Here is a 25681-nt window from a genome sequence, read left to right as displayed (position 1 = left end):
TAAAACTGAGACCCAGAACTTAAAAGCCTTGCTGACAGCTGCGCCTTCTTGTCTTTTGGCGCTCTCTTGTGGCATTTAGGAGGAAGTAAAACAAAAAACCGAAAGTAATTATGATTTCCGGGGAGTCTGCGTGCAGTCGAGCTGCTCCCACAGCGAAGAGAGCAAGGATGTGTAATGTTTATGGGAATTAAGGCAAATGGATGGCAAACTTTTAATCAGCACACGGAGGAGCTCAACTTTGTGTCCTTCAGGTACGTGTTTAGGGAAGTAAAGTGTGTCAGGAAGTGTGTGTCAGTGTGGGCCAGTCAAAGGGGGTCTGCGGGCCTGAATAGCCCCGGGGCCTAGGCCAGCGGTCGGGAACCTATGGCTCGCGAGCCATATATGGCTCTTCCGGTGACGGCATATGGCTCCCAGACAATTTTGAGTTGAAAAAAAAAAAATCAGTTTGGAACTGATTTTAAAATACTTGTGATATTTCTTAATAATACTGTGTCATTTTAAAGTAAACAGAAATTAGTTTTGAAGATCAATTTCACGGGTCACGGGTCACCCGTGGGTCGGGTCGGGAACCAATGGCTCGCGAGCATGTCCGGGTCATTGTAAAGGTGAAGAAATCAAATTTATCAGATAGCCAACTAGTTTATCCGCTTCAACCCTTGTAACGGAAAAGATGGCAAAAAGAAAAAAAGACGATGATTACCGTGCATTTCAGGCTGCGTGGACAGAGGAATTTGCATTTGTGGAGAGAGCAGGATCTGCGGTATGTCTAATATGCAATGATAAAATTGCATCGATGAAACGGTCAAATATAAAGCGGCACTTCGATACGCACCATGCTTCATTTGCATCGAAATATCCAGCGGGGGACAGCAGGAAAAGGGCATGCGAGGAGCTTTAGCGGAGAGTGCAGACGGGTCAGCAGCAACTACGTGTGTGGACCAAGCAAGGTGACGGGAATTCCGCTAGCTTTGCGAGTGCTTTGGCAATAGTAAGGAATGGAAAGGTATTCACAGATTGCGAGTATGCCAAAACATTCATGCTTGATGTGGCCAATGAACTGTTTGATGACTTCCCAAATAAAGACAAGATAATCAAACGAATAAAAGACATGCCCCTGTCAGCAAGAACTGTGCACGATCGTAGCATCATGATGGCAAATCAAGTCGAGGAAACACAAATTAAGGACATAAACGCCATAAAAACCATGCAGCACCAGAAGTCGCATTAAAAGTAAGACATATTTAATTTATTATACGTTAAAAATACTATATGACTCTCAATGAAATATATTTAGAAATATTTGGCTTTCATGGCTCTCCCAGTCAGAAAGGTTCCTGACCCCTGGCCTAGGCGTATGGAGGACTAGCAGTGCCAAAATTAAATAAATAAATACGCCATAAAATAATTAATTAAAAGTGTCAATAATTAATAAAATGTGTCAATAATTAATTAAATGTGTCATTAAATGTGAAATAATTGATTAAATAAAACAAGTCATACAATTAAAAAAAAAAAAACATTTAATTATTTCAGTGCACATTTAATTATTTCATAGTTCGGTGTTACAGCGAACTATGAAATAATTAAATGTGCACTGAAATAATTAAATGTTTTATTTATTTAATTTTGGCACTTTTAGTCCTCCATATAGGCGGTGTTCGTGTTCTCCTCCTCTGCGCCTTCAAGTTAATGAGCAGAACCCCGCGGCGTCCACAGGTACAGGGCGGAGACCGGCTGGGATAACCACTCTTGTCCAAAACCGAACAAAGTAATATATGATAAACCGTTTTAAAACAATGTCAAACTTTTTTTTATAACCACTGTTATAATGTCCACTGTTTTTCCAAAGGTTTAAACATTGAGTCTCTTTTTAAAACATGTTTTAACTATGTTATTTTAATATCTTTGAGCCGTTGAGCTTTAAATGTATCCTCTTTTTGACTTATCTTAAACTTATACTTGGCTAGAGAACCAAAGGGTCGCTGGTTCAAGTCCAGTGCGAACCAAAAACTATGGAAGGTGGACTGGTAGCTGGAGAGCTGCCAGTACATCTCATGAGCACTGCCAAGGTGCCCTTGAGCAAGGCACCTAACCCCAAATTGCTCCCGGGCGCCTCAATGGGGCAGTCCCTTCGCTCTGACATCTCTCCATTATTACATGTACTTTACTGCATGTATGCCTGCTTGTGCTATTTCAATTTAATTGACCCTGATATTTTGTTCTCCAGATCATCTAATGTGCCCTGCCTGCAGAACAAACACATGTAAGGGGACATGGCTAGTTCGAAACAATCCGCGTCTGAGTTCCTTAATAATGCCAGATGCTCCCTGGTGGAAAATTTAACGAATCTCTCCATTATTGCGGATTACCTGTGTCAGAAAAGAGTTTTTAATAAGGAGGAGGTGAGTAAAATAGAGGTAGAGCCTGATGACTATGACAAAAGCAGAAGCATCCTGAACGCAGTGACGCAGAAGGGCGAGTACGCCTGCTATGAGTGCCTCAAGATTATTTACCTGACAAGGAGGAGGACCTTAAAAGACAAAGATTCAACTTCTACTGACTGCACCGACTTGAAATCCTTGATCAGCTGCTTTCCATTCAAGGACGAGGACATTGACATTGATAAAAACTTCTTAAAAGGTATTTTACAAACACTGTACTGCACAACACTGTACTATATGAGCCTCTACTACTACTAGTTACTCCTGAAATAATGATTATATTTTAACAAGTTGCACTGTCGTTAAACCAATCAAAGAATGCTATTATTAATTCATCACAAAGGAAATACAGTCAATTGTTGTAATTTTTTTCACTTGCTGTTCTTCCAGGCTCCAAACCGTGCTGCCGATACCAGGCAAAGCTGAAGTCAAAAGCTCAGAAGATATCAGAAAATGTATGGAAGCAAAGCAAAGTTTACTTTTCCAACAAAGAGAACACCAAGCTGTCGTACACGCCACTTGTATTAGACACACAAGGAAAGGTCACCGCATCGAAATTGAAAAACTTAAAAAGCAAGAAAAGCAAGAAGACCCGCCTGAAAAAGCTGAAGTCATACATCCCTAATAAAGAAGAATTTTCTCTCAATGACCTCCTCAAAACAACTGAGAAAAAGATCCTCTTGGTTGGTAAGCCAGGTATTGGAAAGACAGCAACAGTCCATCAAATGTTGAAGCTCTGGGCAGAAAAAGATGACAGGGAACTAGATTACATGTTTTACTTTGACATGAGAGAAACATCCCACATCACAGAGGGGATGAGCTTGGAGCAGCTTCTTTTCAATGTGTTCCTTGAACCAGACCAAGGCAAAGAGGAGGTCTTACAGGATATCAAGAGGAACTCTGATGCAGTGACCATCTTTTTTGATGGAGTCACAGAGTCTTCTTCATCGGTGGTACAGGGATTTATCAATAAAGACCTTCTACCTGATGCAAAAATCATCATATCATGCAGACCTGAGTTGGAGTCAGAAGACTTCCTCTCGGATTGGGATTCTCTCAGAGTGGAAATAAAAGGCTTCAGTGAAAAGGACATCAACACTTACTTATCCAACATGCTCAGCACCGAACAATTAAACAAGGTTTTGAAGAACTTGGAGTTGGTCAGTCTTTGCCATGTCCCAATGTATGCACTGATGGTGGTTGCCTCCTTCTCTTTTGAGAGCCCAGAAAAGCCTCCATGTACAATCACTGAAATCTACATCCATATCCTACGTTTCTGCATGAGAAGGGACTGTAACAAAACAAGAAGTCATCTGGATTCCTTCATTACAGACCACCGTAATGAAATACAGCAATTGTCTAAAGTTGCTTTTTTGGCAACTCAAGCAAAAGCTGTGAACTTGACAAAAGACGTCAGTTTTCATTCTTCCTTCCTGAAGACACTTGAAGTTCAAGTTTCACCCACTGCATGGACAACCTCATCTGCATTTCTTCACTACACAATGCAGGAGTTTTTTGCAGCACTGTGGCTCTTGATGAATCCAGATCAAATCAGAAGTGTTCTTCAGCAGTGCCTCAGAGCGGAGACGGAACACATGAAGCATTTGGTCCTCTTCATTTGTGGACTGCTGGATGAGAACAACTGTGATTTGCTGAAGTGTTTGATTCCAGCTGAGCAGATCAAGGGTACATCTCACTGGTTCTTCAAAATATTGGTAGAGATGTTGCCGAATCCCATGAATCCAGAGGACTGTGGGCCGGACATTGACATGCTGTTCATCTGCCAGTGCCTCTATGAGTCTCAATGTCCTGAAGCCTGTCTCGACCTGCTGGACAAACAGGGCTATCGTCTGGATCTGAATGGACAGAGTCTTGATCCTCACCATTGCTGTGCTGTGTCCTATGTAGTCAGTCAGTCTAAGGAGAGGCAAATATATCTGAACTTTGAGGATGCAGTGGTATCAGAACAAGGACTTCAACTATTGTTTGGATGCCTCCAGAATGTCCAGATGTATGGGTGAGCATGGAGAGCAGGGTGCATTATCTACTTGGCTTGTCAAGCTTTCCACCAAATAATGACCTCATGCTTAATACTCAACATTGTTCTAGGTGTTATTTGATTAAATAATCTTCCTACATTTCATAGCTCCTAAATATACACTGAGCGAGTCAGACTGATGCTAAAACTGGAAAAACACGAATGCAGAAAAGTGAGGTTGAAATGTAGCAAACATATAAATGATAAGCTTCTTTTCGCATAGCTGCCAACTTACATATATCAGTCTAGCGAGAGATACTAATGATTAATTGTAAAGTGTTCTGAAATAAATTAATCTGATGTAATTCTGGTATAATAAGGAAAGCTATCTGTTATTATGTCTCTTATCTTAGGTGTGAGTCTTTGTTACAGCAACTGTGGAAATGGTTCCTTCTCAGTGAGGCAAACATGGACTCCATCACCATGCTTGGCCATCACAGGAACCAGTTGTATCTTCCTCTCAATGGTACAAGACGGTTATTTGAAAGAGCTGCAGAACTCCTGCAGTGCAGTTCTGAGAAGATACACGTCTGCCTCCACTCGGACCAGAAAGCTGCTGTCTGCCAAAGTCTGAGCGATACCCTGTTAAAGTGTTTGCCAAACATCAACTCACTCCGGTTTGTTTACTTCTGTTCTTTGTCTTTTTTGTAGTGGAATGGTATTATCTATTGCAAAAACATTGGGTGTTGACTAGAGCTGGCCCTGAGTAATGAAAGGCTTCTGTTAATTTTCAGGAGCAAGCAGATAGAACAGCATGAACAGGGATTAAACACAACATATGAGGCTGAGTTACATAGTATTTATTACTTCTACATACTTCCAGTACCAATTTCGGTCAACCTACTTTGCTAGCAAAAACTTTTTCTCTGAAACTTTATTTTGTACTGAAAACCAACCTACATAAGTTTTTGAATATTCAAATAGTACCGGTAGGTGCTAGTTTGATATTGTCCACTACTCTTAAAGTATTAGATACTGAAGTAGAAAATTACAATTTTCTTCTTTCATTGAAGGAAAAATTTGCTTTAACTGGACACACACACACACACACACACACACACAAACACACACACACACACACACACACACACACACACACACACACACTCCGGTTGGACATAATCAGACAGCAATGAACTATAACTATTTATTGTCCCACAGCTTCAGGACCTCCAGAGTTGGAAGTTTGCTGGATCAGACACAAAACCGAAAGACACTGGAGCTTGAAGAGAAGGAGCTGTTCCTACATTTATGTCTCAAAGCAGTAATGCAAACAGGAAATGTTGAAAATGTTGTGAAAATGCTGTCATTATGCTCAGTCAACATTAGGAGCTGTGACATCTTTCTTGATTTTTATCAGCATATCAAGAGTCAGGGGTGCCTCAGTGTCATTCCAATGCTGAAACCATTATTCCAGTCAACAGTCTGGATCATAGATCTCTCAGAGAGAAGGTCCTCCCTCCTCCTGGAAGTGCTGCAACTCCAACCAGAGAAGAAAGCAGTGAAGCTGAAAGGATGTTCAGCTGAAGAGAGTGAAGTGAGGAGTTTCCTACAGTGCCTGCCTTATATCTCAGAGCTCAGGTAAGAGAGTCAAACACATTCCATCCATTCATGTGTCCATTTCCTCTACCCACCTCCCTGTGCAGGGACGAGGACAGAGGGACTCAGGTTTTCTTAGAACAGTCACATGTGAGCAAGGCCATCAGTCAAAGAGCCTCTGAGGTTGTAAAAGTGACTCAGCATGTTTGTGGTTATCAACAACAACAGTCAACATGTGTCATTCTAGAGTTTGTATGATTTCATCTCTTATGAACTTCAAACACAATACTTCTATAGATTTCTTCTTTAACTTCACACATTGAAACATTTGGCTGATTCCAGTCCATATTTGCCCTAAATGACACAAGCAGCAGCATAATTGATTTTTACTTCTTCTGAACTGCATGAGAAATACTTGGGGCTCCTGAACAGGTCACAGGTGTGTCACCATGAACACACAGCACCTCCATGTACACAGCTGTCTCCAGTGTTGTAGTGCAGTGGTTCTCAGTCTTGGTCCTCCAGTTTTCCAGCACTGTGTTTGTTCCATCTCTTCCTGCTCTACACACATCTGATGAGCTCCATCAAGTGTGTTCACTTCTAGAGTTGGTGCCTCCCGGATTTTGTTTGGATACACACCAGGTGTTGCTCCTCTGGTGTGTGTAGAGCTGTGAGAGATGCAGAATAAACATTGCTGAGATCCTTGAGGAGCAGGATTAGGAGCCACCACCAGGTTTTGTGTCACAAGAGCAAAGTGGAACTAGTTCACTGAAAACAGTCTGGATCTTGATTCCTTCATTTAAAATGTGCTGCTGTTGGCTTCTGAGTGTTTGAGTGTAAAGTTCTATATGAGGAAGAGAGTAGAAGGTGAAGAATGTGAATCCTCCTGCATGTTAGCGCCTCCCTGTGGAACTCTGCTCTGGCACAAAGTCTGAGAGGATCTGACAGATTTAACATCAGATGAAAAAGTGCTCTGACAGCCATGAGGGGCAAGAACTCATGACTGCCTCACATTGAACCTCAGAGAGACGGAACAATGACCTACAAGCACACTCCAGATCAATCAATCTAACTTTATTTATAAAGTCTGTGTTATATAAACATGCCACTGAAAGGGTTTTCAAAATGTATTTTTTTAAAGTAAATTCATATAATAAAATAATAAAGTGAATAGAAAACATTGTTGCTACGATGAAACAGTAAAACATTAAAAACAATCAAAATGAAAATGCTAAAAGTAAACCCCACAGGTGTTTGTCAGGTAGAAGATGTAGGTGTTAAGCTTCAGTTTGAAAGTGTCCACATTTCCAGCTGCCCTCAGATGGTCAGGGAGATTGTTCCACAGCTTTAGGACATAGAGAGTCAAGCTGCGTGAGCGACAGTGAGAGGATCTGAGGGGCCGCCCTGGCTTCTAGCCTGGCTTGATTCAAACACTTTGACTTCACATCTCTGACACATCTTATTTTCCTAACCAGGCATTTAGGTCAAAGTGTCTCTCAGTACTGCAATGCTGTCTTCATGCTGGAGACATGAGGTCATCTCAACATGTCTCTTATCATTCCAGCTTTGACAAAGACATCTGTAAAGCTCAAGAAGCTGCCAAGATTTTGGTGAAGCTCTTTTGTGGAGCAGCAGAGAGAGAGGAGCAAACAGGAGAGAAGACACTGGAGCTGTTATCATCAGTGTGCAGTCATGAAGACTTTCCTCTTCATCAGCAGTATGATGATGTATACTATCAGAGTACTTTCCTCCTGGATCTGTTCTTCCATCTGAAGGACGATGAGACCCCAACAGTCAGAAGAGTCCGTCCAGCATTACAGTCACTTTTCCAGTCAGGTCCTGCAGTCTGGATCATAGATCTCTCAGAGAGAAGGTCCTCCCTCCTCCTGGAAGTGCTGCAACTCCAACCAGAGAAGAAAGCAGTGGAGCTGAAAAGATGTTCAGCTGAAGAGAGTGAAGTGAGGAGTTTCCTACAGTGCCTGCCTTATATCTCAGAGCTCAGGTAAGAGAGTCAAACACATTCCATCCATTCATGTGTCCATTTCCTCTACCCACCTCCCTGTGCAGGGACGAGGACAGAGGGACTCAGGTTTTCTTAGAACAGTCAACATGTGTCATTCTAGAGTTTGTATGATTTCATCTCTTATGAACTTCAAACACAATACTTCTATAGATTTCTTCTTTAACTTCACACATTGAAACATTTGGCTGATTCCAGTCCATATTTGCCCTAAATGACACAAGCAGCAGCATAATTGATTTTTACTTCTTCTGAACTGCATGAGAAATACTTGGGGCTCCTGAACAGGTCACAGGTGTATCACCATGAACACACAGCACCTCCATGTACACAGCTGTCTCCAGTGTTGTAGTGCAGTGGTTCTCAGTCTTGGTCCTCCAGTTTTCCAGCACTGTGTTTGTTCCATCTCTTCCTGCTCTACACACATCTGATGAGCTCCATCAAGTGTGTTCACTTCTAGAGTTGGTGCCTCCCGGATTTTGTTTGGATACACACCAGGTGTTGCTCCTCTGGTGTGTGTAGAGCTGTGAGAGATGCAGAATAAACATTGCTGAGATCCTTGAGGAGCAGGATTAGGAGCCACCATCAGGTTTTGTCCCATAAGAGCAAAGTGGAACTAGTTCACTGAAAACAGTCTGGATTTTGATTCCTTCATTTAAAATGTGCTGCTGTTGGATTCTGAGTGTTTGAGTGTAAAGTTCTGTATGAGGCAGAGAGAAGAAAATAAAGGATGTGAATCCTCCTGCATGTTAGCGCCTCCCTGTGGAACTCTGCTCTGGCACAAAGTCTGAGAGGATCTGACAGATTTAACATCAGATGAAAAAGTGCTCTGACAGCCATAAGGGGCAAGAACTCATGACTGCCTCACATTGAACCTCAGAGAGACGGAACAATGACCTACAAGCACACTCCAGATCAATCAATCTAACTTTATTTATAAAGTCTGTGTTATATAAACATGCCCCTGAAAGGGTTTTCAAAATGTATTTTTTTAAAGTAAATTCATATAATAAAATAATAAAGTGAATAGAAAACATTGTTGCTACGATGAAACAGTAAAACATTAAAAACAATCAAAATGAAAATGCTAAAAGTAAACCCCACAGGTGTTTGTCAGGTAGAAGATGTAGGTGTTAAGCTTCAGTTTGAAAGTGTCCACATTTCCAGCTGCCCTCAGATGGTCAGGGAGATTGTTCCACAGCTTTAGGACGTAGAGAGTCAAGCTGCGTGAGCTACAGTGAGAGGATCTGAGGGGCCGCCCTGGCTTCTAGCCTGGCTTGATTCAAACACTTTGACTTCACATCTCTGACACATCTTATTTTCCTAACCAGGCATTTAGGTCAAAGTGTCTCTCAGTACTGCAATGCTGTCTTCATGCTGGAGACATGAGGTCATCTCAACATGTCTCTTATCATTCCAGCTTTGACAAAGACATCTGTAAAGCTCAAGAAGCTGCCAAGATTTTGGTGAAGCTCTTTTGTGGAGCAGCAGAGAGAGAGGAGCAAACAGGAGAGAAGACACTGGAGCTGTTATCATCAGTGTGCAGTCATGAAGACTTTCCTCTTCATCAGCAGTATGATGATGTATACTATCAGAGTACTTTCCTCCTGGATCTGTTCTTCCATCTGAAGGACGATGAGACCCCAACAGTCAGAAGAGTCCGTCCAGCATTACAGTCACTTTTCCAGTCAGGTCCTGCAGTCTGGATCATAGATCTCTCAGAGAGAAGGTCCTCCCTCCTCCTGGAAGTGCTGCAACTCCAACCAGAGAAGAAAGCAGTGGAGCTGAAAAGATGTTCAGCTGAAGAGAGTGAAGTGAGGAGTTTCCTACAGTGCCTGCCTTATATCTCAGAGCTCAGGTAAGAGAGCCAAACACATTCCATCCATTCATGTGTCCATTTCCTCTACCCACCTCCCTGTGCAGGGACGAGGACAGAGGGACTCAGGTTTTCTTAGAACAGTCAACATGTGTCATTCTAGAGTTTGTATGATTTCATCTCTTATGAACTTCAAACACAATACTTCTATAGATTTCTTCTTTAACTTCACACATTGAAACATTTGGCTGATTCCAGTTCATATTTGCCCTAAATGACACAAGCAGCAGCATAATTGATTTTTACTTCTTCTGAACTGCATGAGAAATACTTGGGGCTCCTGAACAGGTCACAGGTGTATCACCATGAACACACAGCACCTCCATGTACACAGCTGTCTCCAGTGTTGTAGTGCAGTGGTTCTCAGTCTTGGTCCTCCAGTTTTCCAGCACTGTGTTTGTTCCATCTCTTCCTGCTCTACACACATCTGATGAGCTCCATCAAGTGTGTTCACTTCTAGAGTTGGTGCCTCCCGGATTTTTTTGGATACACACCAGGTGTTGCTCCTCTGGTGTGTGTAGAGCTGTGAGAGATGCAGAATAAACATTGCTGAGATCCTTGAGGAGCAGGATTAGGAGCCACCATCAGGTTTTGTCCCATAAGAGCAAAGTGGAACTAGTTCACTGCAAACAGTCTGGATTTTGATTCCTTCATTTAAAATGTGCTGCTGTTGGCTTCTGAGTGTTTGAGTGTAAAGTTCTATATGAGGAAGAGAGAAGAAAGTAAAGAATGTGAATCCTCCTGCATGTTAGCGCCTCCCTGTGGAACTCTGCTCTGGCACAAAGTCTGAGAGGATCTGACGGATTTAACATCAAATGAAAAAGTGCTCTGACAGCCATAAGGGTCAAGAACTCATGACTGCCTCACATTGAACCTCAGAGAGAAGGAACAATGACCTACAAGCACACTCCAGATCAATCAATCTAACTTTATTTATAAAGTCTGTGTTATATAAACATGCCCCTGAAAGGGTTTTCAAATGTATTTTTTTAAAGTAAATTCATATAATAAAATAATAAAGTGAATAGAAAACATTGTTGCTACGATGAAACAGTAAAACATTAAAAACAATGAAAATGCTAAAAGTAAACCCCACAGGTGTTTGTCAGGTAGAAGATGTAGGTGTTAAGCTTCAGTTTGAAAGTCTCCACATTTCCAGCTGCCCTCAGCTGGTCAGGGAGATTGTTCCACAGCTTCAGGACGTAGAGAGTCAAGCTGCGTGAGCTACAGTGAGAGGATCTGAGGGGCCGCCCTGGCTTCTAGCCTGGCTTGATTCAAACACTTTGACTTCACATCTCTGACACATCTTATTTTCCTAACCAGGCATTTAGGTCAAAGTGTCTCTCAGTACTGCAATGCTGTCTTCATGCTGGAGACATGAGGTCATCTCAACATGTCTCTTATCATTCCAGCTTTGACAAAGACATCTGTGAAGCTCAAGAAGCTGCCAAGATTTTGGTGAAGCTCTTTTGTGGAGCAGCAGAGAGAGAGGAGCAAACAGGAGAGAAGACACTGGAGCTGTTATCATCAGTGTGCAGTCATGAAAGCTTTCCTCTTTATCAGCAGTATGATGATGTATACTATCAGAGTACTTTCCTCCTGGATCTGTTCTTCCATCTGAAGGACGATGAGACCCCAACAGTCAGAAGAGTCCGTCCAGCATTACAGTCACTTTTCCAGTCAGGTCCTGCAGTCTGGATCATAGATCTCTCAGAGAGAAGGTCCTCCCTCCTCCTGGAAGTGCTGCAACTCCAACCAAAGAAGAAAGCAGTGAAGCTGAGAGGATGTTCAGCTGAAGAGAGTAAAGTGAGGAGTTTCCTACAGTGCCTGCCTTATATCTCAGAGCTCAGGTAAGAGAGTCAAACACATTCCATCCATTCATGTGTCCATTTCCTCTACCCACCTCCCTGTGCAGGGACGAGGACAGAGGGACTCAGGTTTTCTTAGAACAGTCACATGTGAGCAAGGCCATCAGTCAAAGAGCCTCTGAGGTTGTAAAAGTGACTCAGCATGTTTGTGGTTATCAACAACAACAGTCAACATGTGTCATTCTAGAGTTTGTATGATTTCATCTCTTATGAACTTCAAACACAATACTTCTATAGATTTCTTCTTTAACTTCACACATTGAAACATTTGGCTGATTCCAGTCCATATTTGCCCTAAATGACACAAGCAGCAGCATAATTGATTTTTACTTCTTCTGAACTGCATGAGAAATACTTGGGGCTCCTGAACAGGTCACAGGTGTATCACCATGAACACACAGCACCTCCATGTACACAGCTGTCTCCAGTGTTGTAGTGCAGTGGTTCTCAGTCTTGGTCCTCCAGTTTTCCAGCACTGTGTTTGTTCCATCTCTTCCTGCTCTACACACATCTGATGAGCTCCATCAAGTGTGTTCACTTCTAGAGTTGGTGCCTCCCGGATTTTGTTTGGATACACACCAGGTGTTGCTCCTCTGGTGTGTGTAGAGCTGTGAGAGATGCAGAATAAACATTGCTGAGATCCTTGAGGAGCAGGATTAGGAGCCACCATCAGGTTTTGTCCCATAAGAGCAAAGTGGAACTAGTTCACTGCAAACAGTCTGGATTTTGATTCCTTCATTTAAAATGTGCTGCTGTTGGCTTCTGAGTGTTTGAGTGTAAAGTTCTATATGAGGAAGAGAGAAGAAAGTAAAGAATGTGAATCCTCCTGCATGTTAGCGCCTCCCTGTGGAACTCTGCTCTGGCACAAAGTCTGAGAGGATCTGACGGATTTAACATCAAATGAAAAAGTGCTCTGACAGCCATAAGGGGCAAGAACTCATGACTGCCTCACATTGAACCTCAGAGAGACGGAACAATGACCTACAAGCACACTCCAGATCAATCAATCTAACTTTATTTATAAAGTCTGTGTTATATAAACATGCCCCTGAAAGGGTTTTCAAATGTATTTTTTTAAAGTAAATTCATATAATAAAATAATAAAGTGAATAGAAAACATTGTTGCTACGATGAAACAGTAAAACATTAAAAACAATGAAAATGCTAAAAGTAAACCCCACAGGTGTTTGTCAGGTAGAAGATGTAGGTGTTAAGCTTCAGTTTGAAAGTCTCCACATTTCCAGCTGCCCTCAGCTGGTCAGGGAGATTGTTCCACAGCTTCAGGACGTAGAGAGTCAAGCTGCGTGAGCTACAGTGAGAGGATCTGAGGGGCCGCCCTGGCTTCTAGCCTGGCTTGATTCAAACACTTTGACTTCACATCTCTGACACATCTTATTTTCCTAACCAGGCATTTAGGTCAAAGTGTCTCTCAGTACTGCAATGCTGTCTTCATGCTGGAGACATGAGGTCATCTCAACATGTCTCTTATCATTCCAGCTTTGACAAAGACATCTGTGAAGCTCAAGAAGCTGCCAAGATTTTGGTGAAGCTCTTTTGTGGAGCAGCAGAGAGAGAGGAGCAAACAGGAGAGAAGACACTGGAGCTGTTATCATCAGTGTGCAGTCATGAAAGCTTTCCTCTTTATCAGCAGTATGATGATGTATACTATCAGAGTACTTTCCTCCTGGATCTGTTCTTCCATCTGAAGGACGATGAGACCCCAACAGTCAGAAGAGTCCGTCCAGCATTACAGTCACTTTTCCAGTCAGGTCCTGCAGTCTGGATCATAGATCTCTCAGAGAGAAGGTCCTCCCTCCTCCTGGAAGTGCTGCAACTCCAACCAAAGAAGAAAGCAGTGAAGCTGAGAGGATGTTCAGCTGAAGAGAGTAAAGTGAGGAGTTTCCTACAGTGCCTGCCTTATATCTCAGAGCTCAGGTAAGAGAGTCAAACACATTCCATCCATTCATGTGTCCATTTCCTCTACCCACCTCCCTGTGCAGGGACGAGGACAGAGGGACTCAGGTTTTCTTAGAACAGTCACATGTGAGCAAGGCCATCAGTCAAAGAGCCTCTGAGGTTGTAAAAGTGACTCAGCATGTTTGTGGTTATCAACAACAACAGTCAACATGTGTCATTCTAGAGTTTGTATGATTTCATCTCTTATGAACTTCAAACACAATACTTCTATAGATTTCTTCTTTAACTTCACACATTGAAACATTTGGCTGATTCCAGTCCATATTTGCCCTAAATGACACAAGCAGCAGCATAATTGATTTTTACTTCTTCTGAACTGCATGAGAAATACTTGGGGCTCCTGAACAGGTCACAGGTGTATCACCATGAACACACAGCACCTCCATGTACACAGCTGTCTCCAGTGTTGTAGTGCAGTGGTTCTCAGTCTTGGTCCTCCAGTTTTCCAGCACTGTGTTTGTTCCATCTCTTCCTGCTCTACACACATCTGATGAGCTCCATCAAGTGTGTTCACTTCTAGAGTTGGTGCCTCCCGGATTTTGTTTGGATACACACCAGGTGTTGCTCCTCTGGTGTGTGTAGAGCTGTGAGAGATGCAGAATAAACATTGCTGAGATCCTTGAGGAGCAGGATTAGGAGCCACCACCAGGTTTTGTGTCACAAGAGGCAGTAGCTCAGTGGGTAGAGCTTCCGCTTGGGAACTGGAGGGTTGCCGGTTCGAGTCCCTGCCAAGGTGCCCCTGAGCAAGGCACCGAAACCCTCAATTGCTCCCCCCTCTGCGTAGGGTGGTAATGTAATGTAAGTCGCTTTGGATAAAAGCGTCTGCCAAATGCTCGTAATGTACAAGTGCAAAGTGGAACTAGTTCACTGAAAACAGTCTGGATCTTGATTCCTTCATTTAAAATGTGCTGCTGTTGGCTTCTGAGTGTTTGAGTGTAAAGTTCTATATGAGGAAGAGAGTAGAAGGTGAAGAATGTGAATCCTCCTGCATGTTAGCGCCTCCCTGTGGAACTCTGCTCTGGCACAAAGTCTGAGAGGATCTGACAGATTTAACATCAGATGAAAAAGTGCTCTGACAGCCATGAGGGGCAAGAACTCATGACTGCCTCACATTGAACCTCAGAGAGACGGAACAATGACCTACAAGCACACTCCAGATCAATCAATCTAACTTTATTTATAAAGTCTGTGTTATATAAACATGCCCCTGAAAGGGTTTTCAAAATGTATTTTTTTAAAGTAAATTCATATAATAAAATAATAAAGTGAATAGAAAACATTGTTGCTACGATGAAACAGTAAAACATTAAAAACAATCAAAATGAAAATGCTAAAAGTAAACCCCACAGGTGTTTGTCAGGTAGAAGATGTAGGTGTTAAGCTTCAGTTTGAAAGTGTCCACATTTCCAGCTGCCCTCAGATGGTCAGGGAGATTGTTCCACAGCTTTAGGACGTAGAGAGTCAAGCTGCGTGAGCTACAGTGAGAGGATCTGAGGGGCCGCCCTGGCTTCTAGCCTGGCTTGATTCAAACACTTTGACTTCACATCTCTGACACATCTTATTTTCCTAACCAGGCATTTAGGTCAAAGTGTCTCTCAGTACTGCAATGCTGTCTTCATGCTGGAGACATGAGGTCATCTCAACATGTCTCTTATCATTCCAGCTTTGACAAAGACATCTGTAAAGCTCAAGAAGCTGCCAAGATTTTGGTGAAGCTCTTTTGTGGAGCAGCAGAGAGAGAGGAGCAAACAGGAGAGAAGACACTGGAGCTGTTATCATCAGTGTGCAGTCATGAAGACTTTCCTCTTCATCAGCAGTATGATGATGTATACTATCAGAGTACTTTCCTCCTGGATCTGTTCTTCCATCTGAAGGACGATGAGACCCCAACAGTCAGAAGAGTCCGTCCAGCATTACAGTCACTTTTCCAGTCAGGTCCTGCAGTCTGGATCATAGATCTCTCAGAGAGAAGGTCCTCCCTCCTCCTGGAAGTGCTGCAACTCCAACCAGAGAAGAAAGCAGTGGAGCTGAAAAGATGTTCAGCTGAAGAGAGTGAAGTGAGGAGTTTCCTACAGTGCCTGCCTTATATCTCAGAGCTCAGGTAAGAGAGTCAAACACATTCCATCCATTCATGTGTCCATTTCCTCTACCCACCTCCCTGTGCAGGGACGAGGACAGAGGGACTCAGGTTTTCTTAGAACAGTCAACATGTGTCATTCTAGAGTTTGTATGATTTCATCTCTTATGAACTTCAAACACAATACTTCTATAGATTTCTTCTTTAACTTCACACATTGAAACATTTGGCTGATTCCAGTCCATATTTGCCCTAAATGACACAAGCAGCAGCATAATTGATTTTTACTTCTTCTGAACTGCATGAGAAATACTTGGGGCTCCTGAACAGGTCACAGGTGTATCACCATGAACACACAGCACCTCCATGTACACAGCTGTCTCCAGTGTTGTAGTGCAGTGGTTCTCAGTCTTGGTCCTCCAGTTTTCCAGCACTGTGTTTGTTCCATCTCTTCCTGCTCTACACACATCTGATGAGCTCCATCAAGTGTGTTCACTTCTAGAGTTGGTGCCTCCCAAATTTTGTTTGGATACACACCAGGTGTTGCTCCTCTGGTGTGTGTAGAGCTGTGAGAGATGCAGAATAAACATTGCTGAGATCCTTGAGGAGCAGGATTAGGAGCCACCATCAGGTTTTGTCCCACAAGAGCAAAGTCGAACTAGTTCACTGAAAACAGTCTGGATTTTGATTCCTTCATTTAAAATGTGCTGCTGTTGGATTCTGAGTGTTTGAGTGTAAAGTTCTGTATGAGGAAGAGAGAAGAAAGTAAAGAATGTGAATCCTCCTGCATGTTAGCGCCTCCTTGTGGAACTCTGCTCTGGCACAAAGTCTGAGAGGATCTGACAGATTTAACATCAGATGAAAAAGTGCTCTGACAGCCATGAGGGGCAAGAACTCATGACTGCCTCACATTGAACCTCAGAGAGACGGAACAATGACCTACAAGCACACTCCAGATCAATCAATCAAACTTTATTTATAAAGTCTGTGTTATATAAACATGCCCCTGAAAGGGTTTTCAAATGTATTTTTTTAAAGTAAATTCATATAATAAAATAATAAAGTGAATAGAAAACATTGTTGCTACGATGAAACAGTAAAACAGTAAAAACAATGAAAATGCTAAAAGTAAACCCCACAGGTGTTTGTCAGGTAGAAGATGTAGGTGTTAAGCTTCAGTTTGAAAGTCTCCACATTTTCAGCTGCCCTCAGATGGTCAGGGAGATTGTTCCACAGCTTCAGGACATAGAGAGTCAAGCTGCGTGAGCTACAGTGAGAGGATCTGAGGGGCCGCCCTGGCTTCTAGCCTGGCTTGATTCAAACACTTTGACTTCACATCCCTGACACATCTTATTTTCCTAACCAGGCATTTAGGTCAAAGTGTCTCTCAGTGCTGCAATGCTGTCTTCATGCTGGAGACATGAGGTCATCTCAACATGTCTCTTATCATTCCAGCTTTGATGAAGACACCTGGGAAAATGAAGACGCTGCCAAGTTGTTGGTGAAGCTCTTTTGTGGAGCAGCAGAGAGAGAGGAGCAAACAGGAGAGAAGACACTGGAGCTGTTATCATCAGTGTGCAGTCATGAAAGCTTTCCCTTTGATCAGCAGTATGAGGATGATGGTGAATACTATCAGAGTACTTTCCTCCTGGATCTGTTCTTCCATCTGAAGGACTATGAGACCCCAACAGTCAGAAGAGTCCGTCCAGCATTACAGTCACTTTTCCAGTCAGGTCCTGCAGTCTGGATCATAGATCTCTCAGAGAGAAGGTCCTCCCTCCTCCTGGAAGTGCTGCAACTCCAACCAGAGAAGAAAGCAGTGGAGCTGAGTGGATGTTCAGCTGAAGAGAGTGAAGTGAGGAGTTTCCTGCAGTGCCTGCCTTATATCTCAGAGCCCAGGTGAGAGAGTCAAACACATTCCAAACACAAACAGCATGTTTGTGGTTATCAACAACAACAGTCAACATTTGTCATTCTAGAGTTTGTATGATTTCATCTCTTATGAACTTCAAACACAATACTTCTATGGATTTCTTCTTTTACTCAACTGTTCTGTTTCAAATTTGATTTGTAGCTGTGATCCAAAGTTCTTCCAGTGTGTGTGTGAATCCTTCCGGGCGACGTCCACAGAGGAGACCAAGCAGCTTGCTTCTCTCCTGCAGCTGCTGGATTTCAGGCTGCTGTTAGAAGGGAAGTTACGTTCAAAAACCTGCCGGTCTGTGGGCAAAGTTCTTGGTTTCTGTGGCTCTAAGGTGGATCTCATCCTCACGCCAAGCAGGATTTGCGTTAAAGGAGCCTCCCTTCTTTTTAGTCATACTTCAAAGCTACACAGTCTTGGGTAAGTTGCATGACATCATGTTCTGCTTCTTCCTCCCAACATCTATCCACAGTTTATAGATCAGAGTTTATACATCAGTTCAGGTGATTATTGTTTAATTCTGGACTTATTTCTTTGATTTTCAGACTCTCTGCACACATGGTTTGTCTATTGTTTCGATGGATAAGAACAGGGAGAGTTGCTAATCCTTTGGCAATGGGAAAGCTTTTTCTCGTCGGAAAAACAACTCAATCATCAGAAAGCGTGTTGTTGAAGGCCACGAGTCGTATGGCAACCCTGCTGAGGTACTGGACAGTGGATTGTTTGGACCTGACCGAGTGCCGTGTCCCTGTGGGTCATCTCATTACCCTGCTGCTTCACCATGGTCCTCTTACCATTAGGTAAGTGTCAGCTACGTATAATGTACATACTGATTATCTTATTACTGTCTTATTTTATGTATTTTTTTGTTTTGTTTCATCAGACTGAGTGAAACAGATTCACACCAGTTACTTGAACTCCTACATGAAATCCAGGATGAGAACCTGACTCAGTGTTTCTTGAGTAAAGTCGGTAGAGACCTGACCTCCATTTCTTTGGACTGGGTCCGTCTTCAGTATTTGCTGCAGCAGTCAACTCAGGCCATCACTGTGAACCTGAGGAAGAACCGTGTCTTAGAGAAGGAGCTCACGCATCTGCTTCCCTTTCTGGATAGGATTGTATTCAAAAGGTGGTAATGACATTTTTGTTGTCTTATTTTCCATCAGAAATATTACCATGCTCATTCTTAGATCAACCTCTGACTGTAACCATAACAACCTTTCCATTTTAACCATACTTTATCCTTTCAGACCCAGTCCCAGCTTTACGTTGTCTATTATCAATGAGAGCTTCAAACTTCAACTCCATGAAAGTACATCCAGTGTACTAAGGTCATTAGACCAAGAGGTCAACCTGAACTGCAGAGAACTGGACACATTGGACTGTGATGCTCTGCTCTTCACCCTCAAACACAGCGATGGAGTTAAACTCAAACTGATGTGGACCTCCATACCACCACGATCCATACAATCCATCCTCTTCATACTGGAGAGAGTCTCTGAACTCAGGTCAGTACTTGTACTCGGCCAACAGTGACCCCATTCGTCAGTAGCAGCTTTCTCTTCAGTGTAACTCCACAAGCGTCACACACACTCCTTCGACACGGGCGACAACATCACCAACTTCACCAAATAACTGTTTAGAACAGTAACTTGACCAAAACTTTGGCTAAATTCCCGTTAAAGTGGTGACCTTTAACCCTCTACGTGCCTCTTTTCGTCTTCCTTCGCGCGCGCACCTCACCCCACCTGAACACATCGACAAACAAATAAACAAGAAACAAATAAGAGTTAGTTTCTCTGTAATATAGCACCACTTACATTCAGTTTAGAAACCAACACAATTATTTAACATTTTATGTTTTTTTTAAATATTAACGTCCCTCAATTAACTTACTAATTAACTATCTTTTTCTTTTATCGAAAGTTACACTACACACTACTCCCACTTTCACTCACCTTAATATCTGGTATGAGGATTCAGATTTTTACAGCCCCCATATTCTCATACATATTTCTGTATTCTCATCCCAGCGTTGACAGGGGGCTGCTGCTGCGTTTCCTACATTGCTGTGCTGCCTGTGAAGCCCAGCAGGGGGCGGCAGCTGCAGCAGGCCTGCTGAGGACTCTGCAGCACAAACTGAATCTGTCCTGCTCGTCCTGTGTGGAGCTGACAGAGCAGCACCGGGGAGAGGCTGAGAGAGTGACGGCAGCAGACTGCTTGGCCGTCTCCAGTGTCCTGACACACAGCAGCAGGACCACACAGCTCAACCTGACTGACTGTGAGGTGGAGGACCGTGGACTGGACCTGCTGTTTCCTGTCCTGGACAAAGTCCACATTAGGTGGGAGAGGAAGAAGATGCTGGATCACCTCTGCTCACATTCATGTTCACTCCCTCCACCAGAGGTCTTTTTGTTTTGTCTGTTAGCAGAATATCCAAGAGCCATCCCGATCCAATGGTGCCACCATGTGGCCACTGAGGAATTTGAGTTTTTGTTTCAGTATAATCTGATCAAGTCAATGTCAATTATATAAATGTCATGTTCATCCTCTTTTAGCATCGGCAAAGCTGGCCTCCTCCAGCTGCTGTCCCTGGTCCATGGTCACAGCGAGGGGGACGCGGTGAGACGGGCTCAGTCCCTGTGTGGAGCCCTGCGTGGAAATCTGGACGTCAGCCACACGGCACTGGATCAGAGGACCTGTGAAATGTTGGCCCACATGCTGGATTACTGTGACGGGCTGAAAGAGCTGGACGTCAGTCACTGTCAGCTCACTGACCAACTGCTGCTCACACTGATCGCACATCTGCACAAAGCTGAAGTGGTGGAGTGAGTCTCACTTTGCAGGCACATCTGTTTGTGTCTAGATAAGCCACCTTACACTTCAACACAGATCTGAGGCTGCAATAATATGGTTTTCATTGTAAATTGATTAGTTGGTGTTTGTTTATTAATAACAGTAAATCATTGAAGATATAAAATGTCCATCACATGTTGAGTCCACGTTGGTATGTCCAAACTGAAACCACAGTCCAAAGATCCAAATTGAAATTGAATCAATATTCCTTCCATCTCTTAATTAACTGTTTAATTAACACTTTACATCCTTTTTCACTTTCTGTGTTACAGTCTGAGTCACAATAAGATCACTGATGCTTCCACTGACAGATTACTCCCTCTGGTCTCCGTTAATTCTGTGCGGTAAGCCTTAAGACATCTACACATCATTCATATATCAAATGTTTCATCTGGTATTGACTCTCTGTTTTGGATTCTTAGAATTTTCGGCAATAACATCATGGACAAAACACCCTTCATGAAGGACAAACGCTTTGAGATTTGGTGAAACAATCATCAAAACAGAGGAACATGTGCAAATGTTTCCCAATAGAAATGTTTAAAGAACAGCAGAAAAGTGGAAACTTGAAGGTTCTGTTCAATTTGCACTGTAAAATCAATGAATGACTCAGTATCATTCCTCTGTAGCTCTGTGACTCTTCCAAAAGTAAAGTAGGTGGGTCATGTGATGCAGGCCACGCCCTCTAGCGCCCCCCTGCTGTGGAGATGTGAAAGGGGCGGTCCCAGGGGGCAAGTGCGGGATACTGTGAGTGATCAAGTGGCCGGTGCCGTTGCCGGTGTCGACTAACTTTTAACGATAGGCTAACTTTTTTTTTCAATGCCATGCGATCTACCTCCATTACCTTCGCGATCGACCGCTCGATTTTTTCGGTATTTTTTTCGGTATTGGCCACCCCTGAACTATACGTACTGGAACAGCATCTGTGTTTGCTTTTCTACGACTTCAAAACTCATGTTTCCTTTGTATTCTATTGTGTGTAAGTGTTGTATTTTATATCATTCTTGCTGTACGCATATCCATATATATATATACACACTGTTGAGGGATCGAACAACAGTGTAGCAATTTTCATATTTTCTAATTTCTTTTTTTGGGATGTGCTGTTTTGTAGTGAGCTTTGAGTTTTTGATGTTTGAAAGCTCCAAAATAAAACTTATAAAAAAAGGGCTCTGATTGGACACTTCCTGTTTTTAAGCACTTCTGTAGCTTTCAGCCTTCTTGGGTCTGTGAGTCTGCTAGGAATTTTTCACGTCATGTGGGCTTCTTCACATTGCCGGAACGCAAAACGTCCACTAGATGGAGCCCAACCAACCCACAGAGAGGAGAGGAGAGGTTATTCTTTTCAGTATCCACTCACCTCTCTCACACACACACACACACAGACCCACACATTGCAGAAAAAGTTAAGTAACCACTGGTGTGATCCATCCCTGCCAGACACGTCTCCTCTGTGGGCCCGAGGCGGTGGAATAAGTTACCAAACTCCATTCTGTCTTTACACAGGCTCACTCCTGGTTGAGATGGAAACCGTAGAGTTTGACAAACTTTTTAAACTGAATGACATTAACGAGGCCTAAACAGCGACGTCACTCGTGTAAAATCATCCCGCCTGCTCTATTTATATTCTCTTTGCCTGGTAACACCGCGTGGGGCCCACAGTTAACTGCAGAGACAAAGCAGGGAAGCGGAGGGAGCAATGCCATTAACTTCAAAAGCCTTTCAGAGAGTGGGTGCTGTGACAGAAATCCCAGCACCGATAACATCCTGTCTGCGTTTCAACAACATCCTGCGTCTAACAAGTCGCACAGCTGAATGATGCTGTTGTTTGCCCCTCACTTTCTCTCTCCTCTGACCAGTCGAGCTGCCAGAGGGGAGGGACCATGGCAACACACAGCTCTGCTCTCAGCCTGAGATGATATAAGTGTGTGTGTGTGTACGTGTGCGTGTGTGTGTGTGCGGTTTGAGCAAGTTCTATTGATTCCGAGCTGAAGCTGGCAGCCCTTAAAGACCCCAACAGAATATTCCTGTTCAGAATCATGACCTGACAACGAGCCCGCCCCTCCTGACAGCGAGGGAGGTAAAGAGGACGGAGAAGCAGAGACGGGACAGACAGGAGATGGAAAACCAAAAGACACACGAGTAGAAAGCAGGAACAACATGGAAAAGCTGCAGGAGCCACAAAACAGGCTAATCAGACGGAGAAACACAAGAACCTAGAGACGTAGTAAGAGTAACAAAGGACAGATACTTAAGAGACAGAGAATCAGTAGGACAGGAATCCTGAGGTCCTGGGAGGAGTTTGCCATCATGGAGCCAGGCGTGTGTGTTCTGGAGCTTGTGGGGGTTTTCTTTTCCACGGCAGCCTGGTTTTGCTCCTTGGCCACCACCCTGATGTCCACCTGGCTCACCCTCTCCACTGACCTCCTCCCCACTGAGAGCTACGAGCTGGGCCTGTGGGAGACCTGCGTGGTCCAGGAACTGGGCTCTCTGGAGTGCAGGTAGGGCTGGATGAAGACTCGGTATGAGCCGTCCATCTAAATTGTCTTCTTTCCTTGTCATGACAATCAAATTTGAGCATTTATCCCACCACCGATTTCAAAAACTTTCATTCTGTTTTCATAATTGTGAGGCACTTTTTGATGCTGCATCTGTAATTGTTTGATATGGATGAACTTGTTTGGCTTCCTCTCCAGGCCCTATAACAGCCTGCTGGGGCTTCCTCCAGACATCACGCTGGCCCGGATCCTCATGTGCGTGACAGTGGCCACCGGGCTGCTCAGCCTCCTGCTGGCCATCCCGGGCATGTATATGGTCAACAGCTGTGACAGGAGGCTGGAGGACATCAAGCGTAAGAGGGTGATGAAGATGGTCGCCGCAGCGCTGTGCTTCCTGGCCGGGATCCTGGGGCTCATACCCGTGTCTTACATCGCCCACCTCACCGTGGTTCGGTTCTTCGACAAGAACTTGCCGGAGATGGTTCCTCGCTGGGAGTTTGGGGACGCGCTCTTCTGCGGCTGGGCGGCGGGCTTTCTGCACCTGGTGGCCGGAGCGCTGCTCTTCTCCTCGTGTGTGTGTCTGCAAAACGACAACTGCAACACACCCGCACGTGTCCCTGTTCCCACGGCGAGGGGCAGCTCAAGACGCAAGACCAGAAGTGAGTACGTCTGACACTGGACCAGGGGTTTACCAACACTGAGGTCAGAGGTTGAACACGCATACACCCCTTCACCTCAGACACCACAAACAGGCTGAACTATATTTTTTCCTTTTTTTTTTTGCTTTTGTAACTAATCATCATGATAACATGTCGGACTAAACGGCAGAGAGCACGCATACCTCTGCCAAGGCTAAGAAGCCCTCCAATCCTGATGTGAGCTGCTGCTGCTGCTGCTGCTAACGCGGGATTAGAACCAAGAACAAATACCTCCATCACCTTTGGAGGGCATATTGAGGCTCACAACTTATCAATCAACCTGCTGCGTTTCCTCGACACTTCCTGTGTGGCCTCTTTCCTCTTTGCTACATATTTGTTTTGTCTGGACACGCCAAAGAGAAGCGCGCTGCTGTTTAAACTGCTGCTCTCCGAAGAAAACACACTTTTTATTTTCTTACTTGAACTTTTATTTTTGGACCGTTTGATTGCTGATTGGCTGTTTCTCCCCTGAACAAACCTTTTAGCTTTTTGTTTAGTTCCTTCCCTCCTTTGTCCTTTCCTCTGTCCTTTCCTCTTCTTCTTTCCTTCTTTCCTTAACTTTCATTTCATTTCCATTTCTTGTCACTTCCATCTGTCTTCCCCATTAGATCGTTTTTGTGTAAAATCAGATTAATCTTCAATCCTGCTCACATGACTTTCTGACCGATATAAAAGAATGTATTGAATGTTGATGATTGTAAAGATGAGCAGTGTGTAAATAAAATAATGTGTTTAAAAAAACACATACATACATTTATATCTATGTCTATATGGGATACTGGTGTTTGTTTGATTGTTCAGCTGACACAAGGTCAAGGTGAGAAACAAGCAACACCAAAACTCAACAATGAGCCATAAATTCAGGGATAACTGAGAAAAATCTGAAATAATCCTGAAACTACAGGAATAAATTGAAAACATCACAAATAAAAAAGAACAGTGAACATTGAACAAAGCTTCCTTTGTGTTGCTTTGACAATGCGCTCATTCTAGCCGCCCTCATGTTAGCGTGACTGCCTGTGTGCAGACAGACGGCCACGTCAGCACAGCTAGCCACAAGGCGCCCCTAGGTGGCGTCCTTCCTGACGGCGGGGTGGAGGTGTGACGTTGGCGCCGTAGCTTTAGCCTTTCTGCTGCCGTCCAAGCAGGAAGGCTGAACGTTTGGCCCACATCACAGCCTTCCTCCATTTATCCTCCTTGGTTAAACCCAAATTGAATCAACAGAGAATCACTTGTAACCATTTTACTCCAAAACGTCGCTTCTAAGCAACCAACAGCGACTCACCAGCTGTAAACCAACGAAGAGGCTGATCGCACGATGTTTGCAGGCTTAAAATCACCCAAATAATGGACGTCCATCTCACTCAGGAGCAGGATTGTTTGTCCAATTGTTTACACACATATTTCCTGACGTGTGTCACTCACCTGCTGCTCCTGCCAAGCAAGATAGACGCGGGGATTCACAAAGACACTGAAGCAGGTCAGGGACACAGGAGGGGGAAGGATCTCACCCCGTCCACATTCCCCTGTCCCAATCTGCTCACCTGACTGTCCCCTGACCTTCCCCTGACTGTCCCCTGAACGTCCCCTGACTGTCCCCTGAACGTCCCCTGACTGTCCCCTGAACGTCCCCTGACTGTCCCCGAGGACCAAAAACTCCTAAATACTCCTCGAAGACCTCAAGAACCATACAAAAAAACAAATTAATGCTAGTTTCAGGAGTTCTAATCACATATATGATGATACACAGCACATTATCCATCAGTTATGTCCTTGATAATATATTTCAGGAGGCAGGAGTCTCATTGTAAATCAGTTTGGTGAGCAAATCTAGCTGTAGACAAATGATTCTTTGGAGAAACGGCTGCTGTATCA

At 43.7% G+C, this 25681-nt stretch overlaps 2 protein-coding genes across 4 annotated transcripts; both read left to right on the top strand.

The window, feature by feature from the left end:
• The first annotated feature begins 122 nt into the window (after window positions 1-122).
• LOC143012674 (uncharacterized) lies at window positions 123-21743 on the top strand. 3 transcript variants are annotated; one of them, XM_076165937.1, is made up of 19 exons: window positions 123-251; window positions 2228-2640; window positions 2832-4458; window positions 4833-5096; window positions 5641-6060; window positions 7583-8020; window positions 9459-9896; window positions 11327-11764; window positions 13280-13717; window positions 15423-15860; window positions 17292-17735; window positions 17911-18174; window positions 18300-18554; window positions 18638-18883; window positions 19005-19262; window positions 19788-20096; window positions 20313-20582; window positions 20883-20954; window positions 21033-21743. In XM_076165937.1, exons 2-19 carry the CDS (start codon window positions 2274-2276, stop codon window positions 21097-21099), a joined length of 7053 nt encoding a protein of 2350 aa, XP_076022052.1. In that variant the 5' UTR covers window positions 123-251; window positions 2228-2273; the 3' UTR covers window positions 21100-21743. The 3 variants fall into 3 exon arrangements, with proteins under 3 accessions (XP_076022052.1, XP_076022053.1, XP_076022054.1); XM_076165938.1 differs by lacking the exon at window positions 17292-17735; XM_076165939.1 differs by lacking the exons at window positions 123-251; window positions 2228-2640; window positions 2832-4458; window positions 4833-5096 and having other exon boundaries at window positions 5975-6060; window positions 7494-8020; window positions 21033-21734.
• A 159-nt stretch (window positions 21744-21902) lies between these two features.
• Window positions 21903-24675, top strand: LOC143012675 (claudin-24). The gene is made up of 2 exons (XM_076165940.1): window positions 21903-23111; window positions 23307-24675. The coding sequence occupies exons 1-2, from the start codon at window positions 22921-22923 to the stop codon at window positions 23779-23781; spliced, it is 666 nt and encodes a 221-aa protein (XP_076022055.1). The 5' UTR covers window positions 21903-22920; the 3' UTR covers window positions 23782-24675.
• The last annotated feature ends 1006 nt before the right edge of the window (window positions 24676-25681 follow it).

The sequence above is a fragment of the Genypterus blacodes genome, unplaced genomic scaffold, assembly GCF_046128005.1.
Source record: "Genypterus blacodes isolate CSIRO-AG114 ecotype Tasmania unplaced genomic scaffold, CSIRO-AGI_Gbla_v1 ptg000152l_1, whole genome shotgun sequence".
NCBI classification, from domain to species: domain Eukaryota; kingdom Metazoa; phylum Chordata; class Actinopteri; order Ophidiiformes; family Ophidiidae; genus Genypterus; species Genypterus blacodes.
The sequence above is the reverse complement of the archived record's forward strand: the minus strand, read 5'-3'. Positions and strand labels throughout refer to the sequence as shown.